Source organism: Paroedura picta, chromosome 15 (assembly GCF_049243985.1).
Source record: "Paroedura picta isolate Pp20150507F chromosome 15, Ppicta_v3.0, whole genome shotgun sequence".
NCBI lineage: Eukaryota > Metazoa > Chordata > Lepidosauria > Squamata > Gekkonidae > Paroedura > Paroedura picta.
The window spans coordinates 12,716,504-12,742,096 of NC_135383.1; the positions used below are offsets into that span (position 1 = coordinate 12,716,504).

The following is a 25,593-nucleotide window of genomic DNA, read 5'->3' on the forward strand; positions in this document are numbered from 1 at the left end:
TGTGAGCTAACAACATGTGGTTTATTGAGTGGCTGTATCCGGGGGCCGTGCCACTACAAGTGGTGGGGTTTGTCCTCTTCGTTGTCTCCCATCCACGACATGGAAGGCATCCCATTCTGTTGCCTCTGGGGCCACGTGCCACAAATGGTGGCCCTACCCAGCAAACGTGGATACACAAGCACTACTGCAACCAACCAATATTATATACTGTGGTTAACAAACCAGCAATAGACCTTCGTTTGAAATCCTAATGTGGTGCCAGTGTCCAAAAAAAGCCAGGGACTGATCAAACCAGCATTTATGAACCCTGGTTCATTTGCAACCTCTGAACGCTGCCGATGTCTACCGTGGGCAAGTTTCACTTCCCTTCGATTAGCCCCCACTGTGTATCAGCTCAAAAGCCGGAGAGATCTCATGGCTCCAACTAAAAAGTGAAGTCTACAAAGACACGGGACTCTGCGCCCAATCTGTGTTTTCCCCAAATTAAATGGGATAATCCGTCAAGAACATAGCTGCCTTGTTGCGCACCACGTTACCATGACAGAAACAAAAGGCAATGTTATGCACCTGCTAACTTATTGTCTGCTTTAGGGGAAATCATGAGCCAAAAAGAACCTCCAGCTGCCAAAGAGGGCTGAGATTTAGGTGCAAGAGCTCTCCAGTCATCGACCATCATGAAATGAAAAGCCCTGTTTCAGAGCTGAAGAGTGCTCTGCTCCAACCTGCTGCAGGAAAGACAAACCAAAGTTAACACAGCAATTGGACAGCTGCCGGCAGTGAATCGGAGCCTACAAACCAACTTCCAGTTACATGCATCTTTTTTTCTGCATCATTGTCCCGTCATTGATCTCCGGCTGTCTAGACATGAATTGATAACATTCAGAGAGTCAGCGTTCTCCGAATCCTCCTGAGGCCTTTAACATTAACATCAACTGGAGCTAGTTCGGTGGAGAGAACCACTGCCCTGTGGCAGACAGAGCTCAGAGAGGCAAACCAAATGCCTGGCTTCCGCGTTGCATTTCCTTCATTTGCGTTGTTGCGCTCCGACAGCTCTGCATTATGAGAGCAGGATCTGGAAAGGACATAGAAAATATACCAGAAGCGGTATGTGGAGGGTAGCCATCTTTTAAGAAAAAAGGACAACCGAATCTGGTGAAGGCCGACGGCCACAATCCTACAACTCGCCGGCTCTCTAGGAGACCACACGGTTGGCTGTTCATGGTAAGGGTTACTTAACAGGGGACCCAGCCCCAGGGCAGCTAACATTGAGTTGGCACATTCCGATGCCAGCAGGTTGGAGGCCAATGCCAGGAAAGTGAGGCTCACCCCACAGAGACATGCAAACAGAGCAATCTTCTCTCTGCATGAAGCTTCTGCCCCTCAGGCAACGGCTTTCATGTGGAAATCAAGAAACGGGCTGCGCATCGCCTTGATGTTTTCTGAGAGTCTGGGACTAAGAAGGGCCATCTTGAGGGGAAAGCACTGAAGGAAGGGACAAGAGTACCATGCGGCCGGCAGGAACAACAGTGCACATGTGCAGAGGCCAGAGGTTAAATCCACCCCTCCACCAAAGATGCTCAAGGGACTGAGAAGCCAGTGGCTCGTTGGCTCTCTCCGCTCACAAGCGGCCGTTCCGAAGGCAAAGAGGAACCGGGAGCCCGAAAACCGCTCCGTCAGGTCAGGGCAATCAGTAGAACGAGTACTGGTTCTCTACGGCTCTGGTTCTGTTGCGCGACCCCTCGCTCTCGTGGTAATCCTCCACACCGACGGCAGAGGAGTCGAACAGGCGCTCGGTGCTGTTGCTACGGCTGCGGGCGCTGAGGGTCCCTTCCACGCGATGGTAGAGAGAGTGGCTGGCGGAGGAGGAGGAGGAGGAAGGGGTGCCCTCCGAAGGGGAGGCAGGCTGGAAAGTGCCCGGGACAAAGCTGGAAAAGTAGTGTTGAGACTGGAGATCATTTCTGCAGCTGGGCTGCTGGGAAGCCACGACTGGGGAGGGGCTGACCTCTAGACGGGAGGGAGAGAAAAGGAAATTTAAAAAAAAAAAAACAGTCTTGGAACAGCAAAGTTTATGAAGATACCAGCCTTTTTCTGTCGGCTGTTTTTCAGCCAGTGATTTCTTTCATTTTATAATTGCACTGTTTATTTTTCTGGCAAGCTGCTTGTGAAAGGCCGGTTTGCTTGGGAAGCAGCATAGCAGTGGAGATTTTTAAAAACTTAAATCGCTTCCCCTGGTTTGCTACACAAAGGTCCTGGTTTTTCTATGTGATGGAAATGCCCAATACTGAATCAGTCTGTTGGTCCATTCAGCTGGGGACAAACTGGGCCCTTCTGCAAGCCAAGCAATGCTCTATCGTTGAACCCCGGCCCTCTGGGTTTGGATGTTAAACTTTTATTTTGTGGGCTCAAAAGAAGAATCTCTAGCGCAGTGGTTCTCAACGTTCCTAATGCCATGACCCTTTAATACAGTTCCTCATGTAGTGGTGACCCCCAACCATCAAATGATGCAAGTGTTCTTTCACAGAATTTAAACCAAAACTGACCAATGGCATGAAGATCCATGGTTCATGACTGTATATAAATTTGATTTCCCCCCCCCCTGGGGTTTCTCAGTTCAGTTCTCCCTCTTGTCCCACCGTGACGATCTCGCTCTTTTCCGCTGCTCCAGATAGACAAACGTTCTATCTCGATCTACACTGCAAGGCTGTTGTGTGGTCCCTGCAGGAGGAGTGGCAACAATGGTGGTGCACCCCCCCCCGGCCAAGCTGCTCACCCTGTGGCTACCCTTGTGAAAGGTTTGTTCGACCCCCAAAGGGGTCACAACCCCAGATTGAGAACCACTGTTCTAGCGCCTTAAAGAACAGTTTAACTAGTGTGCTAGGTAAGACATAACAAAATCCTTCTGTCCTAATGTTGCAACATTATATAAGAGAAGCCATGCTGGATCAGGCCAATGGCCCATCCAGTCGAATGCTCTGTGTCACATGGTAGCCAAAACCTGGATGCCGTCAGGAAGTCCAACAATGGAGCCAGAATTAAGAGATTAATATGGCTGGCTTGCTAGAATTAGTTTCCATGTTCTTATGTTCCTCCTGAGATGGCTGGACAAAGGGACCCTTGCCCCTTTCTGTCAGTCACCAATTCATTGATTGGCTATCCCCTGCTCTAGAGAGGCTAAACAGGCAATCATGGCTGCGGAAGGCGTGAGACAGAAGCCCACTACACTGTCAACCCAGTTCTGGCAAGAACGTGCCTTCAGAGGCGCAGGCTGAAAATCCCTTTTCAGGAAATGTTGAATGAGTCAGAGTCTTGTTTTGTGTGAAAACAGACTAAAACAGTGAATATTTGGAGACAGGATTTTTCAGCCTACCCCCCAGTAAGCACAAGCTCTTCAGAGACTCTGGATGCTTCTAAGTCTGTCTTTGGTGACAAAGCAGCTTAGCATAATAAATGGTTTAGGAAGAGACTACAGCTGTCTCGGAGCCTAGTCTCTGAGAGGAACTGAGCACTCATCTGTGATTTCTAGGAGGATTTCACATTTACCCCGTGAGAATCCCGAGGCTGAAGGAAGGCCAATATTCACCTCAAGAATAAAGCCATGAGTTGACAAGTGAAACATCATCACTTTCTGAGCCCAGAAGAAGCTGTGGGTTAACTGTAAACAGTTTTAAGTCTCTTAAAACCAAACTTTTCTCCTGTCCCTGCTAGTTGACTATCCTTGAGGATACAATTTTGGTGGAAAGGCCACATATACTGTAAGTGTTTTAAGTAAGAATAAGAGTTGGCTTTTATAACCTGCTGTTCACTACCCAAATGAGTCTCAATGGTGCTCACAATTGCCTTCCCTTCCTCTCCCCACAACAGGCACCGTGTGAGGTAGGTGGGGGGTTGAAAGAGCCCTGACAGGACTGCTTGGTCAGAACAGCTTTATCAGGACTGTGACAAGCCCAAGGACACCCAGTTGGCTCCATGTGGAGGAGCAGGGAATCAAACCCAGCTCGCCAGATTAATAGCTGCCGCTTTTAACCACTACACCGAACTGACTAAAAATGAAACTGAATGGGTTTTTTTTAATCCTGTTATCATGAAGTGTCATAAAATAACTGCATCAAGAACGCCACAAGGGCTCATTCTGTCCGCTGAAGACTGCGGTAGAGACAACTCTGGCAGAACTACAGAGCAAGCAGGCTACCTAGATTTAAACAGCATTAAAAAACCCAGCCTTTACACATTCCCTTCACCACCAGGATGGGCACAGAAGCCATGTACTCGGATAGGCAGCTTCCAAATGCTATGACTCCTATGGTAATGGGCCACATAAAGCACATAATGCAAACAACAAGTGCACGGTGGAACTCAGAGCATGTGCCTCCTCCAGATCATCTCACTGGTTTATTTAGAACATGCATGCGTCACATCTCCGGAGACTTGCTCAAGTAACTTCATTGTTGAGTTGTCCAGTCTAACCTGTGTGAGTTCTGATCCAGGCTTTTTAAATTGCCGCCTTTCTACTCTGGAACACCTTGCCAGAGGAGAGGAGATGAACCTTGCTCCACAACAAGTTAGCAGAATTTAGCCATGACTCGGGGGGGGGGGGGGGGGGAGAACTTCCTAATAGTTCTCAGTACGTGGGTCTCAAGACTCCCAACCAAGGCAAAGCAGTAAGGACAAACATCTAACCCACCAGGCAAGGAGGCCGGGGCTACCACGTAGCTGCGGAGCGTGATGTCAGCGGAACCGCCGGACTCCAGGGGGATGGGGTGCATGTGGAAATGCCTCAGCATGTCGAAGATGGTCTGGAACCAGAGGTGCTGGACGTGGCACTGGCCGTTCTCGTTCAAGGACAGCCGCAGGTGCTGCAAAGGATGGAAAAGGGCAGGCTTGGATCGGCTGGTTTCGTACGGCAGGAAGGACTAAAGCGTAGGTGGAACAAGCTCCCGGAGGAGATCGGGACCCTAACAGAAACAGGGCCTGCAAAACACCTTTATACTCTGGAACACCCTAACTAAAACAGGGCCTGCAAAAGGGAGCTCCTCCACCAGGCATTTGGTTGAGGTCGACCGAAACAAAACAGCATCTACTGGGCCCTGCACCTCCCTCTTTGGACCCTCCCTCTTTGTGACCGACCGTGGGCCTGTTAGATTGTTTAACCTGTTAAAATGTTATCTCCTCTGTTGTTGTTATTATTACTGTTTTCTTCACTTGTTATAATCTCCAAGTTTGATTTATTGTTCCTGTTACGTTCTACATCAGGGGTAGTCAAACTGCGGCCCTCCAGATGTCCATGGACTACAATTCCCAGAAGCCCCTGCCAGCATTTGCTGGCAAGGGCTTCTGGGAATTGTAGTCCATGGACATCTGGAGGGCCGCAGTTTGACTACCCCTGTTCTACATGAACCTAGGAAAGTGACACCTAGGAAAATGCACTACCTTCTCATCCACTTGGTACCTAAAGACCCCTTTTACTGCCACCCAGTATCTTTAACTAGAAATACCAACGATGGAATTCTGGACCTTCCATGTGCCTTTGATTCCTTTCCCAAGTACTGTTAATACAAAAAAAAAAGGCACCAACAAAGTGCTGCTATTTTCAACAGCAGAAAAAAATAGCAATACTCTTTCAAAGACAGAATTCCAGAGAGTTTGCACGGAACAGGACGGAAGAAACCAGAGCCTGCGTCGGTCCCCTATCACGTCCTGTCTTTGGCATACAGATGCCAGCATCGTCTCCGCTCCACCCATGCAAATAATCATAACCCGTCCTTCCAACTTCCCAGAGGCATCGCAGAGCATCAAACACGGCCGCACGTCCAAGATCCGATGCAGCCTTTTCCGTGTTTCCCCTTTTCTGGCACCGTGGATGGGGAAGGAGCGCCAGTGAGTGCTGGCTGCTTTCCTCTCCCTGGCAAGCAAGAGAGTGGAGGTGCCAGGCACCAGGCAATTAACAAGCCTAAGCAGGGACTGTGGTTTTAGTGGGTGGCTTCTAAGCTTTCAATCACTTATGATTATGCCTCTGATCAAGGCCCGCTGCTAGGTTTCGGTGGGTCCTGCTGAACAAGGGCTTTAGTCCTCTCCCAACTCGGTTGATTTGCCCCACTACCCAAAGCTGCCACTGGCAATGCAACCCAACACAAAACCTAAGGGGGGAGTCATGCAAAAGAGAGGCGTTAGTGCTGACTACATGCTCATCTTTCCCCCTTAGATTCTTAGGACCCTCGGTGAGTCTGACTACATTCCCATCTTTCCCCCTCAGAATCTTAGGACCCTCGGTGAGTCGCTGTAGCTAAGAGATACTTGAGGTGTAAACCAGGAGGTTTGCAGAACCAATTTCTGTCTCCAGGTTGCAGCTACCCAAGACCACCACCTTCAATTTGTGAGGCGGAATAAGCTGCAGCTTAGGGGAGGGAGGAAAACCCATAGCCTGCTGCTACGTGAACAGGCAAGGATCAGTCCTCCCCCCCTCTCAGACACAGCAAGATAAATTATTTCTTCTACTTTCACAGCCAACTGCAGCTGGCCATTGTGCTCAAGGCAAGGTTCTCCTTCTTCCTACAAACCAGGATGCAAAATACAAGATGAATCCTCCATCAGCATTCAGGCCGGCAGGAAAAAATGTAATCTCAAAATGCCAGTTCTGCAAACCGTGGTCTGCCATGAAAGAAGAAATAACCAAACCCCAGGGATTCATAGAATCACATAGTTTGAAGAGTATATTCAGGCTTTCTAGTCCAACCCCTTGCTCAGTACAGGATCAGCCCGAAGCATCCAGGATAAGTATCTGTCCAGCCGCTGCCTGATTAACCATGTTTGTTCATAGGCCGACAAACCATACTTCGCTATTATGTCAGAAACACGCTTGAACGTTAAGAGAAACGACACCCATTCCATTTTTGCGATTCTTGCTAAAATATATTAGATTTGTCTGCTACATTTTCATTCTTTGCTTCCACCAAGGAACTCCAAATGCATGTGATGATTTCCTTCCATTCCCCATTTTATCCTCACAATTACCCCGGTGAGGTTGGTTAGGTTGAGTGTGTGTGACTGGCCCAGGGTTAACCACAGAGCTTCCTCATAAACCAGGGATGTGAACCTGGGTCTCCCAGATCCTATTTGACCCTCTAAACCAGGGGTAGTCAACCTGTGGTCCTCCAGATGTTCATGGACTACAATTCCCATGAGCCCCTGTCGGCTACCCCTGCTCTAACCCACCAGACCACGCTCATTCATGACCGAGGGATGCTTGCCTTTGCTTTCCCCTGGAAGTTAAACGTCAGTACATATTCTCCTGGCCGTGTTTCACTCTGCCGAATGACAAACAGCCCATGACTTCTGGCTCCCCCGAGCAGCACCAGCTGGGCAGCTTTGACCCGTGATAGAGTCCCGTGGAACCACGGAAAGTCCGAGAGGTTGATCTCTGCTTCCGTTTCGCTTTCTTCCCCTGGCAAGTTTCAAAAGAAAAAAAAAACAAGGGGAAATTCTAAATTCTACTCACACACATGAAGGCGCGGCCAGACAATTAGAACTTCACAGGACCATGACATGCAAACTTTAAAAGCTGAGGCATAAGCGTGGGGTGTCTCACGCTGAAACCCACCTTTTTCCCTTAAAAGAAAAAAAAATGGTGGGCAAGCTATCTGCAATGCCCTGATCAAAACCTGGTACAAAAAGACAAAGAGATGTGACTGACTGAGCTGTTTATTCTGCAAAGAAGAGAGAGGAGGGTAGAAACACATTTGATTTTAATAAGGGCTCTTCTGCAGTTTCATGTTCATTGCTTGTGTGTCCCTAATGCTTTTGGGTTTTTTTCCTTTTCTGCATGTGTTTTCCTCCCTCTAGAGGTCAATTTTCTATTACATTGCTGTATGTCTGGCTTATATCCCTGCACTTTAAATCTGCAAGGAGATATAATGGACATATAGTGATATAATAGAGAATCGACCACTAGAGGGCGCAAAGCACATGCAGAAAAGAAACAGCAACAACAAACTACAGAAACACACAAGTGACAAAAATGGGAATGCAGAAGACCCTTAACTTTCTGTTCTTCCGGCTATCAGCCATTTTAAACGGATTTCCGTTTGGGGTTTTAATGCATTTTAATGTGCTTGCATTGTAAACCTCCTTGAGTTCCTGAAAGAAAGGTAGCTAATAAATACTTTAATGAATGACTAAATCAGTAACTTGAACCCCTCTTAATTCAATTCTCCCACCGCTCTGACTGAAGCGGCAGGGCATTTCTTAAAGAAATTGCAATACCTGCTGAATGATTGCCAGCGGCTGGTGGCTCCAGGGTCTGCAGGAAGTTGTCCAACGGCACGTGGGCCCGGTGCTCGCCCAAGGAGTCCCTGGTCCTACCATGCGGCGCGGTGATGATGGTGGAGGCGTTTGGCACAGCATCAGGAGCAGCGGATCCAGCACATATGTCCTGAAATCGGGGCACATCTGGAAAGAATCCCACTGTTAAGGCTCACAATGGACTCTGCAAAGTAGCCCAGACAGTGATGGCCCACAGGGGGTATATATCGCATTTCCATCCACCCATCTTCTTATCCATCCACCTGTTCTTCCTTCATTCATTTCATGATTTAGCTCCCAATATTGTGAGCTAAATAAGAGGCTGTCTGTAGGAACTATGCAAAATGATGTTGCTATCAAACAGAATAGACATTCGTACTTTATACCCCACCTTTCCTCCCAACGGGGACTCAGAAGGACTAACATCATTCTCCAATTCTCCATTTTTAGCCGAAAAACAAGCCTGCTAGGTTGGCTAGGCTGAGTGTGCGTGAGAAGCCCAAGACCACCCAGTCACGGTCACGTCACTTTTTAACAGGAGATGCTGGGAATTGAACCTCTGACTTTCTGCATGCAAAGCAGACAATGTACCACTGAGCCATGGACCGTTCCTCTAAATGAAACATAAGTCAGTGATGCATAACGGCACTGCTACCCTCCACTGATTTTAAATTTCACTTTCATTTAAAATCAACTTCACTCTGTATGGGATTGTGTCACAAAAGCACATAAGAATCACATGTCATGCACACTGCAAACCCCAAATTCTCAGTGCTAGGACCATCACTGGTCAATATTTATCTTAATATCCCTTAACATTCCTCACCTTACCCCCTAGCAATGATTCCCTCTCTTTTAATACGGGCAGAGCTTCGTCTCTGCTGAAAAAGACACGGCACCCAAAAGTTATCATCTTGACAAACTGACACGTCTTCTGATCATTTGAGGCAGGTCTTACCGTCAGCCAGAAATTCACAGCTGCAAGAAGAGACCCTGCCGGGTAGGCAGGCACCCTGGGTGCAAGAGGAGAGTTCGATGTCATCGCCGCTGTCCCTGAAAAACAAAGATGAGCAGATGTGAGATACTGTTATCACTTTGTTGTCATCTCTGGGTGGCAGATTAAGCTAAAACAGGATGGCTGGCCTAAGGCCACCCAGAAAACTTTATGTCACAGAGATTTTATGATCTGAGCCTGGGTCTCTGCAAGTTAACATTCTAACATCTAACTGATGCTCAGAGGCTTAGTGAGGGCAGCCAGCCTGGCAGATGGGCAAAGAAGCAGTTGCTTTTGACATATTAACAGGAAATTTAAGCAGTTCCAGAAGGATATTTGGCCAAGCCTCAGCATTTAGCAATTTTGGAAACAAAGACAGTAAAGAAATTCTCAGATGGTGCTCCACTGTGCAAGCAAACCAGCGTGAAGCTTTGAGTATTAATAATAACAGATGTTTTTATACCTCATGGGTTTTGATGGTTTCTTAATTATGCCTCAGTGCCTGGCTTTATTTTGAAGAGATTCCTCTTTTAAAACTGTATTTTAATTCTGACTTATTTCGGTGATTCATTTTGTTGGGACACCGAGTGGTCTAAGCATTTAAAATAAATATTTTGTGGGGATGACGGGCATTCTTGCCAGTTGGCCAGCTCCCCGTGGTTTTTCTCCCCTTCTGGCTAGTTACCAGATGACTGGAGTTATTTTTTTTTCCTCCTTATAATGGACAGCATAACCAAAAGGCTGTTTTTAAAAAATATATATTATTCAGATTTATTGATATATGGCACCAAGCCAGGCACAGAGAGACTTAAAAATCCCAAACAGCGCTATAATTATTACAACATTTTATTATTTGATTGATCCTTTTGTGCTAAGAAAGCTTTGGGTAACTTCGGCCAAAACTGGAGACCCTTCCGTGTTAAAGGACATTAATTGAGGGAAATTAAATGAGGGAGAAAGATTCCCTGAGCTTTTGCTCCTAGTTTAGCTTTTCTGGCTTGTTTTTCCCTCAGATTTACACTAGGTGTACAGTGTGTCGATCCTGTTTTAGGTGTGAGTGGGACCCCAAGACAAACCCTACCTCTGGACAAACCCCCAACTATTTGTGCTATCTAAGAGTTGGCAACCCAGCCATCAAGAAGACATTGTGCTGTTTCTCAAACAGAGAGAGAAAATGACAGATACCATTTCTAATACTGCAAGGGATTCTGGGATGCACCTCTGAGACTGCACGAGGCATGGGGCAGAAAAGTGTTTTGGGCTTGCCTTTCCATTCGCTGGGCTGTGAGCTACAGACACACTGCCCCAATTAAGACTGTACACGTGCTACCACAGGGCTGCTCTACCAGAATCACAGATCTTATACTGTGTTCTCACGTCAGCCCCACCATCTGCCTGGCTTTTCTGCACACTTTCTGTAGAAGTGCCTTGTGGGTCCGAAGAGATGTCTTTTCAGATAAACTCACTGACACAGAATCTCCTTGCCCTCCAGGGGATCCAAATGCACCTGCCTTTGACTGCTCCTAATGATCTCTCTCTAGGACGGTGTGTACAAGGTGTTCCCAAGATGCCACTGAGATTAAACAGGCACAGACAGCTGGCTCAAGCTTGCCTATCGGCTGAAGTCTCAAGGGACCAAGCCCTATGAAGATAGGTTGAGGGACTTAGGAATGTTCAGCCTGGAGAAAAGGAGGTTGAGAGGGGACATGATAGCCCTCTTTAAGTATTTGAAAGGTTGTCACTTGGAGGAGGGCAGGATGCTGTTTCTGTTGGCTGCAGAGGAGAGGACACGCAGTAATGGGTTTAAACTTCAAGTACAACGATATAGGCTAGATATCAGGAAAAAAAATTCACAGTCAGAGTAGTTCAGCAGTGGAATAGGCTGCCTAAGGAGGTGGTGAGCTCCCCCTCACTGGCAGTCTTCAAGCAAAGGTTGGATGCACACTTTTCTTGGATGCTTTAGGATGCTTTGGGCTGATCCTGTGTTGAGCAGGGGGTTGGACTAGATGGCCTGTGTGGCCCCTTCCAACTCTAGGATTCTATGATTCAATGGCCTGCAGAAGAGATGCTACTTAAAGTGAAGGATCTTGGCTGCAGCTGTTATGCAGGCAGCGACAACCAATTACACGTTGATGGTGGAAATCCACAGCTACAATGACCCTATGGGGTTTTTAAGGCTAGAAACATCCAGAGGCGGTTTGCCGTTGCCTGCCTCTGCTTAGCAACCACGGACTTCCCTGGTGGACTCCCATCCAAATTCTAACCAGGGCTGACCATGCTTAGATGTGACAAAACAGAGCTAGACTGTGCCATCCCTGTGGTGCTTGAATTGTGTGAGCGAAAGTAATCAGGGTCCTCCTACATCAGGGGTTTACGTCTCCAGATTCCGGGAGGAGGGAAAACAACAGAGAGGTAGAAGAAGTGAACAAATGGTGTTGGGGCGGTAGAAGGATGAACAAGCTAGGCCAGAAAAAGGGAATGTGAAAAACAGAGAAGAAAATGGATGTTTCTTTCCCTCCCCCACAATAACGCCCTCCTTGCAATCAGAAAGGTCCCAGGAATTCTGTACACTGTTTACTTGCATGCACAGATCAGCTCTCTGAGGCCTGATTTAAACATGATGCCGGCAGAGGCCCCTCCCGTGGGACTCTGCGCTCCCACAATGCCTAATTTAAACCGGACCGCTACCCATGCAAAGCAGCTGCACGGGGTGATTTAAATAAGACCCCAGTGCAAGCGCAGAGTCCCGAGGGAAAGTGCTTTTGCCTTGCCACACATCAAGTTTAAATCGAGCCTGAGCGAGGGGCTAAAAGGCAGGGTCCAGAAAAAGATGCTGCAAAAGCCTCGGTGACCATTTTGCGCAGCAAAGGAGAGGAGGAGATCAAAAGGGAGTAGGGATTGGGGAAGACATCTCGGCCAGCTGCCTAACAACCCCAGCTGAGCTTCAATTCCCCTTCTTCACAAGTCCTTAAGCCTCGGTATGGCCAGGACAGGACAGGAAAGCAGGGGAATCTTGGTGCTTAGCTCATGGTTCGTCGCCTGAAGGAACTAGTCCAGGGGCCCCAGGAGGAGACCAACATGTTGCTTACTGTACTTCCCCCCAAAAAATTAGGTTACAATTTCATAAGCTGCTCTGAGTCCCCATTCTTGTGGAAATCAGCACAATTGATCCTGAGCCCCTGTGCTTTCTTACCCGGGATCTATACAGTCCTGTATATCTGCCACCCATGAGTGCTTCTGCAGGGAGTCAATTGTTTCCAGGATGTACTCTGCACCATTCTCTACCTAGGTGAGAAAGAACGGAAATAAGCCATTCGGACAAACACCTCCTCTGTCCCACCCCAACCCACCTCCCTTCCCAGAATCCAAAACACCCAAAGGCTGGGTTTGAACTGGGATTCAGCCTCAGAACGTTGGTTGAGCCAGTTTGGTGTAGTGGTTAGGAGTGCGGACTTCTAATTTGGCGAGCGGGGTTTGATTCCCCGCTCCCCCACATGCAGCCAGCTGGTTGACCTTGGGCTCAGCACAGCACTGATAAAGCTGTTCTGACCGAGCAGGAATATCAGGGCTCTCTCAGCCTCACCCACCTCGCAGGGTGTCTGTTGTGGGGAGAGGAAAGGGAAGGAGATTGTAAGCCGCTTTGAGACTCCTTTGGGTAGAGAAAAGCGGTATATAAGAACCAACCTTCTTGAATGCTAGGGCTGTAGCCTGGAAAAGTAGGTCTATGTGGAAGGGGGGGGGGGAGGTTCAAAAATAATTAAGGCTACAGAGAAAATTTCCAGATATTGTGAAATTACGAGAGGAAATTGTATTTCTCCTTGAAAAAAAAAAAACAAATTTAGAGGGAAACTGAGATATGCAGAACTTGCTGATATTATTTTACTTCTTCAGCAACATAAAATGTGTAATTTACAACTTAGTTAGCACAGAACGTTATTGTGTGGAGTTTGAGGCCACTGCAAGGTCAAAAAAACAACCAATGAAAACAGCTTTCATAGTAAACAAACTAACATCCTCTACAATCACAACAGATGTAGCAGCACAGTTGGGCATAAACTTTGTAACACTGCAAACACTGAATTCTCCTATCGTGTGTTGTCCTCACAAACATTCATTTGGGACAAAATAAGTCACACCAAAACAAATCTAGGCTTGAAATGACATTGTATAATTCTACAGCGCAAATAAGAATTATGATCCTCACACACTGGGAATAGTCTTGGGTAAGAAAAAGAAAAGAAAAAAAATTTCACACCAAACATTCAGAATGAACTCCTCCCTTCAAAAGCATTTCACTCATTCCAAAAGAGAAAATATCTCATTCAAGTTTTTGTGTGCGGAAGGAGAAAATCTTCAGGGGAGGGGGGGACTTTGTGCTTCTTTCCTGAGCCTTCTCACCCCTCAGTAGGACAGTGCAGCTGAATCAACTGAGTAAAAACATTTTGACCCACTAAAAAAGGAGGACCCCCCCTCCCTGCCCCTTGAAGGCATGCCACAGATTTTTTGAAAGATATTTTTACTGCAAGCATTGATATGCACACCAGATGGCGGGGGTCATTTTAAAAAGCATTGACCCCGGAAGGCACTCGGAAGTTATTCTGTGTGGGCCCCATTAAAATGAATGGTGTGCGTGTAGATGAATCCCAAGGGATTATGGCCCCTGTTAAGGGGGGATGGGTTTGGGAAGGAAGGAAGCTGGAAGAGACCATCTGAATCTTCCGTTCCAGGCCCCAAATCCTTTCAGGACCAGCCTGGGCAGAAACAGAAGAGCAGACCAGCGTTAAAATCCTTGACTCCAGCTTGGTGAACTCACCCCCCAAAAAGCTTCCTCTCTCCCCTGGGTCAGGTTATATAATATGCTGCTGCTTCGTCTTGGTCAAGGGATCACAGCGCTGGCTGGGATGACATTCCATTGAGACCACCTCACCCCAAAGGCCTGAATCACTCTCCCAAAATAACTAGTGTAGAAGGTGCCAGAGACAGATAGGGGATGGTGGACATCTTTCTCATAGTTCCCCCCCCCCCCAACAAACACACACAAAAAGTGATACAGAAGAAGAAATTTAGAGTCCTTTTATTCAACGTATGACCTTTCGCGGGGCATAGCCAGAGTTCAGATAATACCATTCTCTTGTTAAAAATGTAAGAAGAGCCGTCCTGAAGCACTCCAAAATGTATCATTCTGTTTACAGCCTGATGCCTTTAAACAAACCTCGCAAGCAAGGCCAGCACCCAGTGGATCTTCCTTGGTGCTTACCTCCAAATATTCAGAGGCAGACTGCCTTTGCACATGGAGGTTCCATTTTGATCGTCTTTTTTTTTTTTTAATGAATTCAGCTGATCCTTTCTTTGTGAAACGTTTGCGGCAAATTCCATGTATAGTTTAATTTTGAGGCCTTTCAGTTTTACGGGAGAAATAAAGCAAATGAGGGGGCTGAGAAAGAGGAAGGAAGGACTTCGTTAGGGGATACAGCATCAGCTCCTTCACACAAGATGTCATTGATTTAGGGCGCACGCTGCCAAAAAATATTGTGACGGCTGTCAGGATAGAAGGCTTTAAACAGAGAGGGGATGAATCAATACAGGAGGCGAGCTTAGGCAGATTCTTGTGAGTAGGTGGGCAGGAGGGACTATATCAGTGGTAGGCTCTTGTGGCCCTTTCTTGCATGCCCAGGGAAATGCCGATCACCAATTTAGGATCGGGAGGCAAATTTCTTCCAGGCCAGACTGGCCAGGAATTCGGGGGGGGAGGGTGGGCTTCATCTGGGCATGGAATTGGGGTCACTGTGGGTGGGCAGTTCATTGTGAATTTCCTGCATTCTGCAGGGCATTTGACTAGATGGCCCTGGAGGCCCCTTCCAACTCTTCTTCAAGAGCTTGTAGCCAAACAATGCTAAATGGAACCTTCATGTTTAGAGGAAGTGAGGCTCTGAATGTCAGTTGTTAGAGGGTAAAAATACGCTCTGGCCTTCATGGCTTCAGGCCTTCCTAGAAGTACCTGGCTAGCTATCACGGAAACAGGTTGCCAGGTTAGATGGCCCTTGGTCTGAGCCAGTAGGACTCTCATAACGCATTTCCTGTGGCCAGTGCTGAATGCAACTACTACGGTTGACTTTTGCAAGAGCTGAAAGCCAATTTGCTGACGAATGGACAGGCGAGAGGAAAGACCGGGCGATTTCGGACAGCGGCAAACATGGTTTCATCTCTTCACACAATGCATCCCAAAGCTCAGGCACCCCCGACGAATTCAGAAAGCTGGCCGAGAAAGATAAAAGCCTCTCAAACCAGAAAGAAACAAACAAACAAAAAAAGTCCTGCCCCCCAAGAGATTTCCCAACACCAAGCAAAAAACGTCAAGGCTTCCTTTTCTCCCACTGAAGTAGAGCTTGGAGGGAAGTTTGCATAAGTTTGATTTGTCAAGGAACGGCTCATTTGGCAGCTAGGCCAGTCACCATGGCAACCCTTGCCAGCCGTGGGGCATCTGTTCAGTCCCGCGTTGGCTCTTTGAAAAAGGAGCCAGACATGGCAGCTTTAATGGTGGAAAAAAGTTCTATCAAGGTCGAAAGGAGAAATCATTAATGCACAAGCGTGATGGGCAAGAGCAGAGCTTTGAAGATGTTGTTTCATTCCCTCCCGTGTGCGTCAGGCTGTTCAGAACGGAGAACCAACACGATGGGGATGGGTACAGAATGAAACTTAGACGGGTGAAATAGGCATTCATATCCTCACTTGGTATGATCATGCCAATTGACTTCATCACTCATGGCGGGCCCAGATTGCCTCAAAAGATTGTCGTGGAGGATAATATATATATTTTTTCCCTCTTTCTTGCTTCCTCCCTTTTTCCCCATCTGTCCGTCTGCCTTCTTTCCTTCCGTCCCCTTTCTTTCTTTTGTTCATCCCTCCCTTCTTTCTTTCGTCTTACTCTTTTAACCATTTCACTGTGCTGGATCTCAAGATCAAGCAGGGGAAGGAGGGCCAGCACCCAGGAAGAACACAGTACAGGCCAGTGGTCCTAGCACCCATTGCATTCCTGGGTGCAACGGGCTTTACTCCTAGTATATATACACATCCACACAGCCCTCAGTTCCTAGGAAGCAGGCCAAAACGCAAAAACTTAAGAAATTGCCAAGCAGCAGGGAAAGTAAACGAAAAGAACAGGGGGACGGAGAAAGCCTTAATTACAGGACAGGGAATCTTACAGCTTAAACAGTGTTTGCTAAACAATACGACCAGCATGAGATGCTTCAGACAGGCTGCTGTGTGAAATTTCTTTACTTGTACCTTGTGTTCGTCCCCAGTGGAGACCCAAAATGACTGACAACATTGTTCCTCCCCTTCTTCATTTTATCTTCACAACCACCCCTGTGAGGTAGAATTCCCAGACTCGTGGTAGAGCCTGGGTTTCTCCCAGAATTACAATTGATCTTCAGACTACAGGTTGAGGAAATGCATGGACTCTTTGGTATACCACAAAGTCTAGGAGAAACGGAAGTCCTAGAGCCGGGGTAGTCAAACTGCGGCCCTCCAGATGTCCGTGGACTATAATTCCCAGGAGCCCCTGCCAGCATTCGCTGGCAGGGGCTCCTGGAAATTGTTGTCCACGGACATCTGGAGGGCCGCAGTTTGACTACCCCTGTCCTAGAGTGACAATGTACCCCCCCCACACACACACACTTTCTCTCCCCACTCCCCCACCCCCAATCTTCAGGAATTTCCCAGGTGAGAACTGGCAGTTTTTCCAATTAGAGAGAACGGCCCAACCTTCCAAGACAGAGGGCCCATTTGATCTTGACGTTCCCAGATCCCAGCATGACACCATAACTAATACACCACGACGGCCATATCCACCCCGGCCTGGATATCACAACCGATTGTCTCCTCCACACCGGAAAGCCCTTTAGTAAAGTAATTCTCGGCCACAGAACAGCAGAATGATATCCGACAATATATGACTGTCCTGATGCAGCAAGGCCACCGTTACGTTCTTGAGCCTGCCGAAATTGCCTTACCTTCAACACGAAAGTGTTGTCTTTGTCCGGCATCTCCAAAGGCATGGTCGTCCGCACCTCAATAATGGCCGATAGAGGGATGCTGACCTTCGCTTTGGATGCCTGAGGGTCAAAGATATAAAGGAAGGAAACAGTGACTCAAGAGGGAGAGGGTATTTTTTTTCAGGGACTGGCTGAGCCATTTTGCAGGAAAGAGCTTCTCACCAGCCTTTGCCATTATTAAAAAAGAGAGAGCGCGAGAGAGATTATTTCCCTTGCGGTCTCTGCTAACTTCGAGGTCTTTTAATTAAAAGCATAGCACTCCGGGGGGAGATATGGAAATGAAATGTATTCACCCCCCACCTTCGCCCCCCTAGCTCCTTGCGCAGTTAGAATCTGCTGCCAGTCGCAGCATTAATTTCTCCCCCTTTCTCCAAATGCTGAGAGCACAAAAAGGCCTCATTTATTCAGATAAACAACATTTGACTTTAAAAATGCCTGTTTTCGTTTTTTTACTTCGGCATTCCCGACCAGCCAGCCAGGGAAAGCTGTCAAAAAAGGTAGACAGAAGACAAACTTCTGGCTGAAAGGGTCTGCAAAGATGCAAACAAAGATGCAAACAAGGCATGAAGTCCAGTCCACCAGAAAAATAGCCCGCTCGACTCCGTTGGCGTGAATAACACAAACATAGGATGTTTTACGCCAATCCCATTTGTTTCTGGGGATCAGCAGGGGGCTGGTGGTTTGTGTGCATGGACATTGGCGATTATAGCCTTTCTGACGTTCAACCCAAAAGTCAGTGCTTTCAAAACTTGTGTTTGACAGTCAAGTTAGTGGGTAAACCACTACTCATTTCATGATTTGTAAATCTTACCCTATCCCTCAAAATCCCCCTCTCCAGTCCCCTCTCAGCTCTCAGGTACTTGCAGGGCCAAATTCCCCGTGAACATACATATCCTTCCCCCAAGATTGCCAACCTCCAGGTGGTGGCTGGAAGACTCCTGGGATCACAACTGAGATCCAGCAGACAGAGGTCAGCTCAGTTGGAGAAAATGGCCGCTTTAGAAGGTGGACTTTACAGCATTAGAGCCCCATGGAGGTCCCTTGTGTCCCCAGACTCCACCTGTCAAATCTCCAGGAGTTTCTAAACCAGAGCTGGCAACCCTACCTTCCCCCCTTTTAAATCTCAATTGTGGCCAACGTTCTGTGCTTCTAGGATGTAACCAGCCACTGAATCATAGAGTTGGAAGGGATCTCCAGGGTCACCTAGTCCAACCCCCTGAAGAATACAGGAAACCCACAACTACCTGGCCACTCACACTGGCCCCCATTCCATGTCCAGATGAAGACCTCCCTCCCCATTCTAGAATTCATAGACCTCACCAGACCTATTTTTACAGGGAGGAGTTGTCCCCCTTTGGGTTAGTTTGTAAAGTCATACTTTTCTGCCCAGCTGGGGAGTCCCCCAGATATGTAAGGCTCCTGCATCGTCTATGTGTTCCCCCATTTCAATGCCTCTCTGACAGACGGCGGGACCAGCCCCATCTTGTTACTAGATATCATCATGGAATTCCGCCAGTCAATTGGCCAAACTTTTTTCCAGTCCATGGTGGACATCCACAGGCAGATTGTAAAAGGAATTCCTTGCTAGTGAGATAAATCCATAAGAAACTCCACTGCTGCACCCCTTTCTCAAGCCACAGTACAAACATCTGGGGAAACAGAGGGGCGGGAACAAACGGGGGAGGGGGAGCTTTCAGCCATATTGGTAAGAACAATGGTGGGAAAGGATGCTGTCCATGGACCAGCTTTCAAGAGAAAGAGGCACTCATAAGCTGCCTGCACTTCGCAATCAATCACTTCCCAGAGGCACAATTGATTACGGGCGAGAAACACAAAGGTGTGTGTGGGGGGAGTGGGGGAATGACAGGAAAGGGTTTTTGAATGCATACACACAACAGGCTGGGTAGTGAGGACTGCTTAGCTTTGATAGACAGGTTTTAAACACAAAACAAAGGAGGGAAACCCTGAAAAGCTGGCATCTGGGCTTTGCACAGCTGAGAGCCGCAATTTAGTTGCTGGGCAAAGGTCTCGTGGGAGGTTCGATCCCAGGTACCTGGGAAAAGACCGGACTCTACTAGGGAGACTCTGTGAGTCAAGACCAATGGACGAGAGCAGTTTCAGGACTTCTGCTGTATCTCCTTGCTTGTTAGCATCAGGAGAGGAGCAACCCGAAAAGTAGTGCCCTTGTGGAAGAAATACTTCACCCAGGACCAGATTGACCAGTGCTCTGATCCAGCAGAGCTCTTTGTATTTATTTTATATTTATATTTGAGCTTTTATTCCGCTTGTCTTGACAGGCTCAGGGATTTGAGCCCGGCTCTTCTCCCACCACCACTCTGCCTGTGACACCGCACTAGCTCTCAGCAGCCGGGGAAACAAGAAAAGAAAAGGGGAAAGAAAAAAAGACAGCGAGCTCTGGAATCAACCCGCAATCCCTTAATCATAAATCCCGATCAACCCTTAATCCACACATCAAGTGGAGCCTTAGTCCATGGAATAACCAACTCCCACCGAGGGGTGTCTTCAGTAACAACCCAGGATCAGCATGTGGGCCACCCACAGAAGCGTGTGAAAAAGAAATCAAACCTTAACAGCCCTATAAGACTTATGACTGCTCAGATCCATCCTGCGCTATTTTTGACAGCGCTGACATCCGGAGGAGACACGCTCCAGCGGAGCAGCTGGGGAAGTGGCCTGCGATGTAATCTATTAACTTTATGGCGAGCCTTTCTGACAGAGCGAGATACTTTATGCTGAATTCTCCCCTCACAGCTGTTGCAGGAACCTCTTCTAGCGGTGGGATTAGGCTGGCCGGTAATCGCAGCAAGAATAATTAGCTCACCAGAGCTTACGGCCGAAATCATGCACGGTGTGTTGGCAACCTGCAAGCCACCCATGGAGCAATTTTGCTTGGGTATAACTGTGGTGTAGGAAAACACACCCTCTCGTTTAACTAAAGAAAACGGGCTCAGTTTTATTGAAAAATAACCACCACCACATGCCAGACCAGGGGTAGTCAAACTGCGGCCCTCCAGATGTCCATGGACTACAATTCCCATGAGCATTCACTGGCAGAGGGCTCTTGGGAATTGTAGTCCGTGGACATCTGGAGGACCGCAGTTTGACTACCCCTGAGCCAGACAGTTAAGTGAAAAGGTACGGCAAATATTTTTAACGCGGACAGAATTAAGAGACAGAAAGTTTCCTTTCTAATTCTTCAACTGGCAGGTTAACTCAATGAAAGTGATAGGCCAGGGATTCCCAGCCAGAGCTTCAGGGAAACCTGGGGTTATGTGAGAGCTCCCCCGGGCTTATGCTGCCTTTCCCATAAGTTCAATGGCTGCTGACATCAGTAAACATCGCTGGAACCCACTCCCCCCCCCCCAGTTGCTTTACAGGCCTAGTGTCTTTCTGCACAATGGAAATGGTGAATGATCGATTGTCTGGACCCACATCAGACTTCCGTACCCACTTCCCTGAAGAGGTATGTCACCACTTTCGGAGTCCCTCACATCCTGAATAAAGGATGGAGCTCATCAACTGCTATTAAACGGAACGGCTACATGGAGCCTCCCTGTGCAGAGGCAGTGACCTGCTGCCATGGGAAATAATCAAGGAGGTTTTGGCCCTCAATGCACTGCTTAGAAGTTTCTTGTGGGGAGGAAGCTTCTAGCTAGTTACTGTTGAAAACTGGATAGTGGATTATGTAGACCAGCGGCCTGATCCAGCAGGGCTCTTTTTAGAAGTCTCCCAAGAGACAAGAGGAAGACCGTCTGCACTTGAACTATGCTTCAGCCCATGAATCCTGGAACCTCTAAAGCAGGGGTAGTCAACCTGTTGTCCTCCAGATGTTCATGGACTACAATTCCCATGAGCACCTGCCATCAAATGCTGGCAGGGGCTCATGAGAATTGTAGTCCATGGACATCTGGAGGACCACAGGTTGACTACCCCTGCTCTAAAGTCTTCACTACCACAAGACACCTGATCATCTCTGAGGAGAATGGCTTACAATCTAAGTCCACTACCTTCGCTCTTAGATGACTATTAGTTTGTCATCTGTGTCTCCAAGAGGGACCAATTCCTCCAGAGATGCAGATTGTGAAACTAATTTGATGGGGTTGTAGCATCAACTGATAAGACTCCTGCAGCCCTTCCAGCTGCCGTTGTCTTAGTTGTCCTGGTGGGGCTTTCTGGAGACAGGGGCTCTCCCAGAATACAGACATTGGCCATCTCTGAACCTACGAGGAGGACCAAGCAAGAAGCAGCAAGGACAATCTATCAATCCACACTCCTGTAGAGTCCATAGGTTTAATAAGCAATGGCCACAGATGCAAAGCAGTTTCTGAAATTGTGTTCTGGGGTAAAGGGCCTGCAAAGCATTTGGGTTGCCCATAGGCCCATCTGCTGGTTGGCTGACAGCTGCAAATTAAAGCATGTTCAGTGTAGGAAGAAATATCAGGGAACGCACACTGCAAGGAAGTTTTAGCTGTGAAGATCCTTACCTTAGGAGGAACATAAAACTCCAGAAGAAACCTTTCCCCCTCCATCTTCACAGCTTTCCTTAGCAACAGGCGACATTTCTGCCACTGAGAGCTGCCCACGCAGTTCGTATCGTCGGCTACCATGTAGCGGAGGGTTCCCTCTCTTTGAATGTCCACCAGGTCCACCTTGGAAGACTGACCTTTAGTCAGCCTCAGCTTGTGAGTCCACTTTTCCCTGGAATCACTGTGCTCCTTGTTGCCGGGGGGACAGTGTTCCCTGTCGGACCGCCTGCCTTGAGTAGCTTCTGTGCCAGGCTCTGGAGAAGACCTTCTGTGCCACATCTCCTTCATGCCATCCACCACGCACAAACTCATGTTCCTCAAGGAGAAGCCTTTCTTGAATTTCGGCTTCGAGGTAGTGTGAACGGAGACGTCCTCCGAGCTCCGGGACTGGCCATACGAGGAGACCTTTCGTATCTGAACTTGCTGGGATTGGCTAAGATACCTGCTGGAGGACACGGGGTTGTCCATGCTGTCCAGAGATTCCGTGGAGGTTTGATCTTTCCTTGGCAAGATATCCCGGCCGTAGGGCATGTGGCAGTTCTGTAGCCCCACAAATGGGACAATGTTATATCTGGTGGGAGAATCCGATACGAAGACCCTGTTGACCTCCAGGCTGAAGATGTCCAAGAAATTAGCAGCAAAGTGGTGGGAGAAAGAAGTCTCTGCTCCAGGGGTGTCGTAGTGAGGGTTCTCCTTCAGGAACTGGCAGAACTTCTGGGCGAAGTCCACAGCGGCAGCCTGGGCATGAAGCTCACAAAATTCCCTCCAGTCTGGAAGCTGGGAGGGAGGTTCTTGGCAAAGGGTATCTCCATTCATGGCTGCTCCATTCCACCTGCCAGCAAACTGTCAAAAAGACAAGAGATCAAGAAAGGTGAGATGTAATTGCGGTGAAGCCTACCTGGTTGCCTGTTTATCCCCATTGACTAAACTGCCCCATCTCTAAAAGAAAGTTCTTTACGGTGGTATTTCTGCAGGGCCTGTAAGACTGGGGTGCCCCACCAAGCCTATGGTTGAGGCCCAAAAAATAAGATCTAAAATACTGGCCTCCCTACCGAGGAATCTATCCAACCCACTAAGCCCTCTCAGCATTTGGTTACTCTCTTCTGTAAGGGTATATATTGAAAAAAAGAAGTGATGGCTTTTAAATCGCTTTTAATACTTAAACTGCCTAATTAATAATTTATTATAGATGTAGCTTATTACTTGTTTTAAACTTGAGAGCTGCCCAGGAAAGGGCAGCATACAAAAAAAAATAGTATATTATTTCCATAAGCTGCACTTTAGTTAGGGCGTTAATAAAGATAATTCTCTTCTAATAAAGACAGATTTAAAAAGCCAACAGCAAATGAAGCAGAGAGAGAAGGCTTTTTAAAATATATTGCTTTTGTGCATTTAAAAATATACTTTTTCAGACATTTATCTCTCCCCAGCGAGGGCTGAAAGCAATTTACATTGTCCTCCCCTCTTCAAAGTGTGGATGCAGATCTGCATTTTCCAGATGTTACTCCGCCATTCAAGCCACTACACCAGGGGTGGCCAAACTGTGGCTTTCAGATTCCCATGGACTACAATTACCATGAGCCCTCGCCAGCATGGACAATTAGCAGAGACTCATGGTAGCTGTAGTCCATGGACGTCTGGAGAACCACAGTTTGGCCACCCCTGCACTACACCATGCTGGCTCCCTTAAAAGCCTTCTCTTCCCTTCAAGGACCTCATGGTAACACACGCTAAATTACTCCACTTCATCCATCCTCCTTAACAAACCTGTGCAGAAGGTTCCTGGTTCAGCCCTGCTGTCTCCCGTGAAAAGGGAGTCGGTCTTTTTGAGTCTGCAGGCACATTTTGAATTCTGACATGGCCTGGTGGGCACAACCATGTAAAGGCTGCCAAAAGAGGTGAGGAATGACGGCCACAGCTTAATTTCAGTAATACAATGGAGATCTTTGTGCTGTGGTGGCAGCTGCTGCCAAAACAACAACATTAAAAAAAGAAAAAGAAATCTGCACTGCCAATCAAATCTCCAATAGTCAATCAGAAACCTTGCTGAGCAAAAGCCCTAGCCGGCCCCTCCCACCTGGGTCAGAGTCTTAAGGAAGAAGATCTGGATTCAAACCTGTACCTTGCTGGATGATTGCAAGCCTATTATTCTCTCAGTCTAACAACTCACAGGGGTATTGTAAGAATAAAACTGCACATGAGACGGACTTTCAAAGGTATCCACAATCCTGGACTGTGTGCAATTCATCACCCTTTTCTTACATGGTTCAGATGAGCAGATCACTTATCTGGGCAATTTTCTCCACCTGTGCACAGACACTTGTGTGTGGGGGGTGTCCCTCCGGTTTATTATTTCTTTTGAGCAGCGAAATCAATAATAAAAACTCCCTTGCTAACCCCATTGTCCTTGGCTTGATTTCAAATGTGGTCCTGGGATAACAAAGAACATTCAGGCTGGTGTTCTTGCATGACGTCTTGTTTAAACCAGGATGTGAACTGGACAAAGCTAAATACCAAGGGCGAGTTCCCCTTCCTCAGCCACAGTCATTATGATAGACCAGAGTGAAGCCAGTTTGGTGTAGTGGTTAGGAGTGTGGACTTCTAATCTGGCATGCCGGGTTTGATTCAGAACTCCCCCACATGCAGCCAGCTGGGTGACCTTGGGCTCGCCATGGCACTGATAAAACTGTTCTGACTGAGCAGTGATATCAGGGCTCTCTCAGCCTCACCCACCCCACAGGGTGTCTGTTGCGGGGAGAGAAAGGGGAAGGCGACTGTAAGCCACTTTGAGCCTCCTTCGGGTAGAGAAAAGCGGCATATAAGAACCAACTCTTCTTCCTCTTCTTTGAATTCATTTAGCTTATAGTCATTTTAGGTGACTGAAGACAGCTTAATTCAAGCGGATCCCCATGTTGATCTGAAGAAGCACAACAAAAATTGAGTCCAATAGCACCATTGAGACCAACAAAGATTTATTCAAGGCATGTGCATGAAAGCTCACACCTTGAATAAATCTTTGTTGGTCTTAAAGGTGCTATTGGACTCAAATTTTGTTGTGAAGACAGCTTAAGTGAGCTAAAAGTTGACGCACACAAATAGAACAGAAATGTATCGTTTAGGCAAAATACAACAAAGGCCACAACATCTGCTTGACATCTGCCAAAGCTCCAACTATCATCAAAAACAATACACAGCTTGTAGACTGTCTCTAGTAAAACATGAAAGATGAGGTGAGCCAGAATGTGGGAACTGGGCGACACATGAAGAAACTATCGTATGAGATATGTGTGTGATGGCTATAATTGGACGAATGATGTATTTTACATAGAAGACTCACACGTAGAGATTGTATACCCACAAAGGTACTTTGTGCATCCTTGAGAAAGCAATTTATTGCCATGAAAGTGTAAATTATCCATATTTTTGTGGGTGGACCTCTCAGCACTTTGGCTGGGGTCACCTCTTACTGCAATAAAAGTGTCACTCTGCTTAAATGGACTCTCCCTCTTGTTTCTTGATTAGAAGTAAGGCCTGCCAGCCGGGCCACAGTCCCATTTGGACTACAAACTGACCAGGTTTATATCTGGTCGCTTGCAACCGCAGCCAGGGTGAGGCTGGAGGGAAAAAAGAGAATCGTTCTGAGAATCCTAGAATCCTAGAGTCGGAAGGGGCCATACAGGCCATCTAGTCCAACCCCCTGCTC

At 47.5% G+C, this 25,593-nt stretch overlaps 1 protein-coding gene across 1 annotated transcript in view; it reads right to left on the reverse strand.

Moving 5' to 3' along the window:
* SH2B2 (SH2B adaptor protein 2) overlaps positions 1 to 25,593 on the reverse strand; it is a 44,730-nt gene continuing 19,137 nt past the window's right edge. The window contains exons 2-9 of the mRNA XM_077311549.1: positions 21,849 to 22,733; positions 17,302 to 17,403; positions 12,483 to 12,574; positions 9,254 to 9,348; positions 8,257 to 8,442; positions 7,245 to 7,438; positions 4,682 to 4,853; positions 1 to 2,004 (exon numbers count right to left, since the gene is read on the reverse strand). Of these exons, the coding sequence (XP_077167664.1) occupies positions 1,688 to 2,004; positions 4,682 to 4,853; positions 7,245 to 7,438; positions 8,257 to 8,442; positions 9,254 to 9,348; positions 12,483 to 12,574; positions 17,302 to 17,403; positions 21,849 to 22,706 (2,016 nt within the window). The 5' untranslated portion in view covers positions 22,707 to 22,733 and the 3' untranslated portion in view covers positions 1 to 1,687. The remainder of the gene's footprint in view (positions 2,005 to 4,681; positions 4,854 to 7,244; positions 7,439 to 8,256; positions 8,443 to 9,253; positions 9,349 to 12,482; positions 12,575 to 17,301; positions 17,404 to 21,848; positions 22,734 to 25,593) is intronic.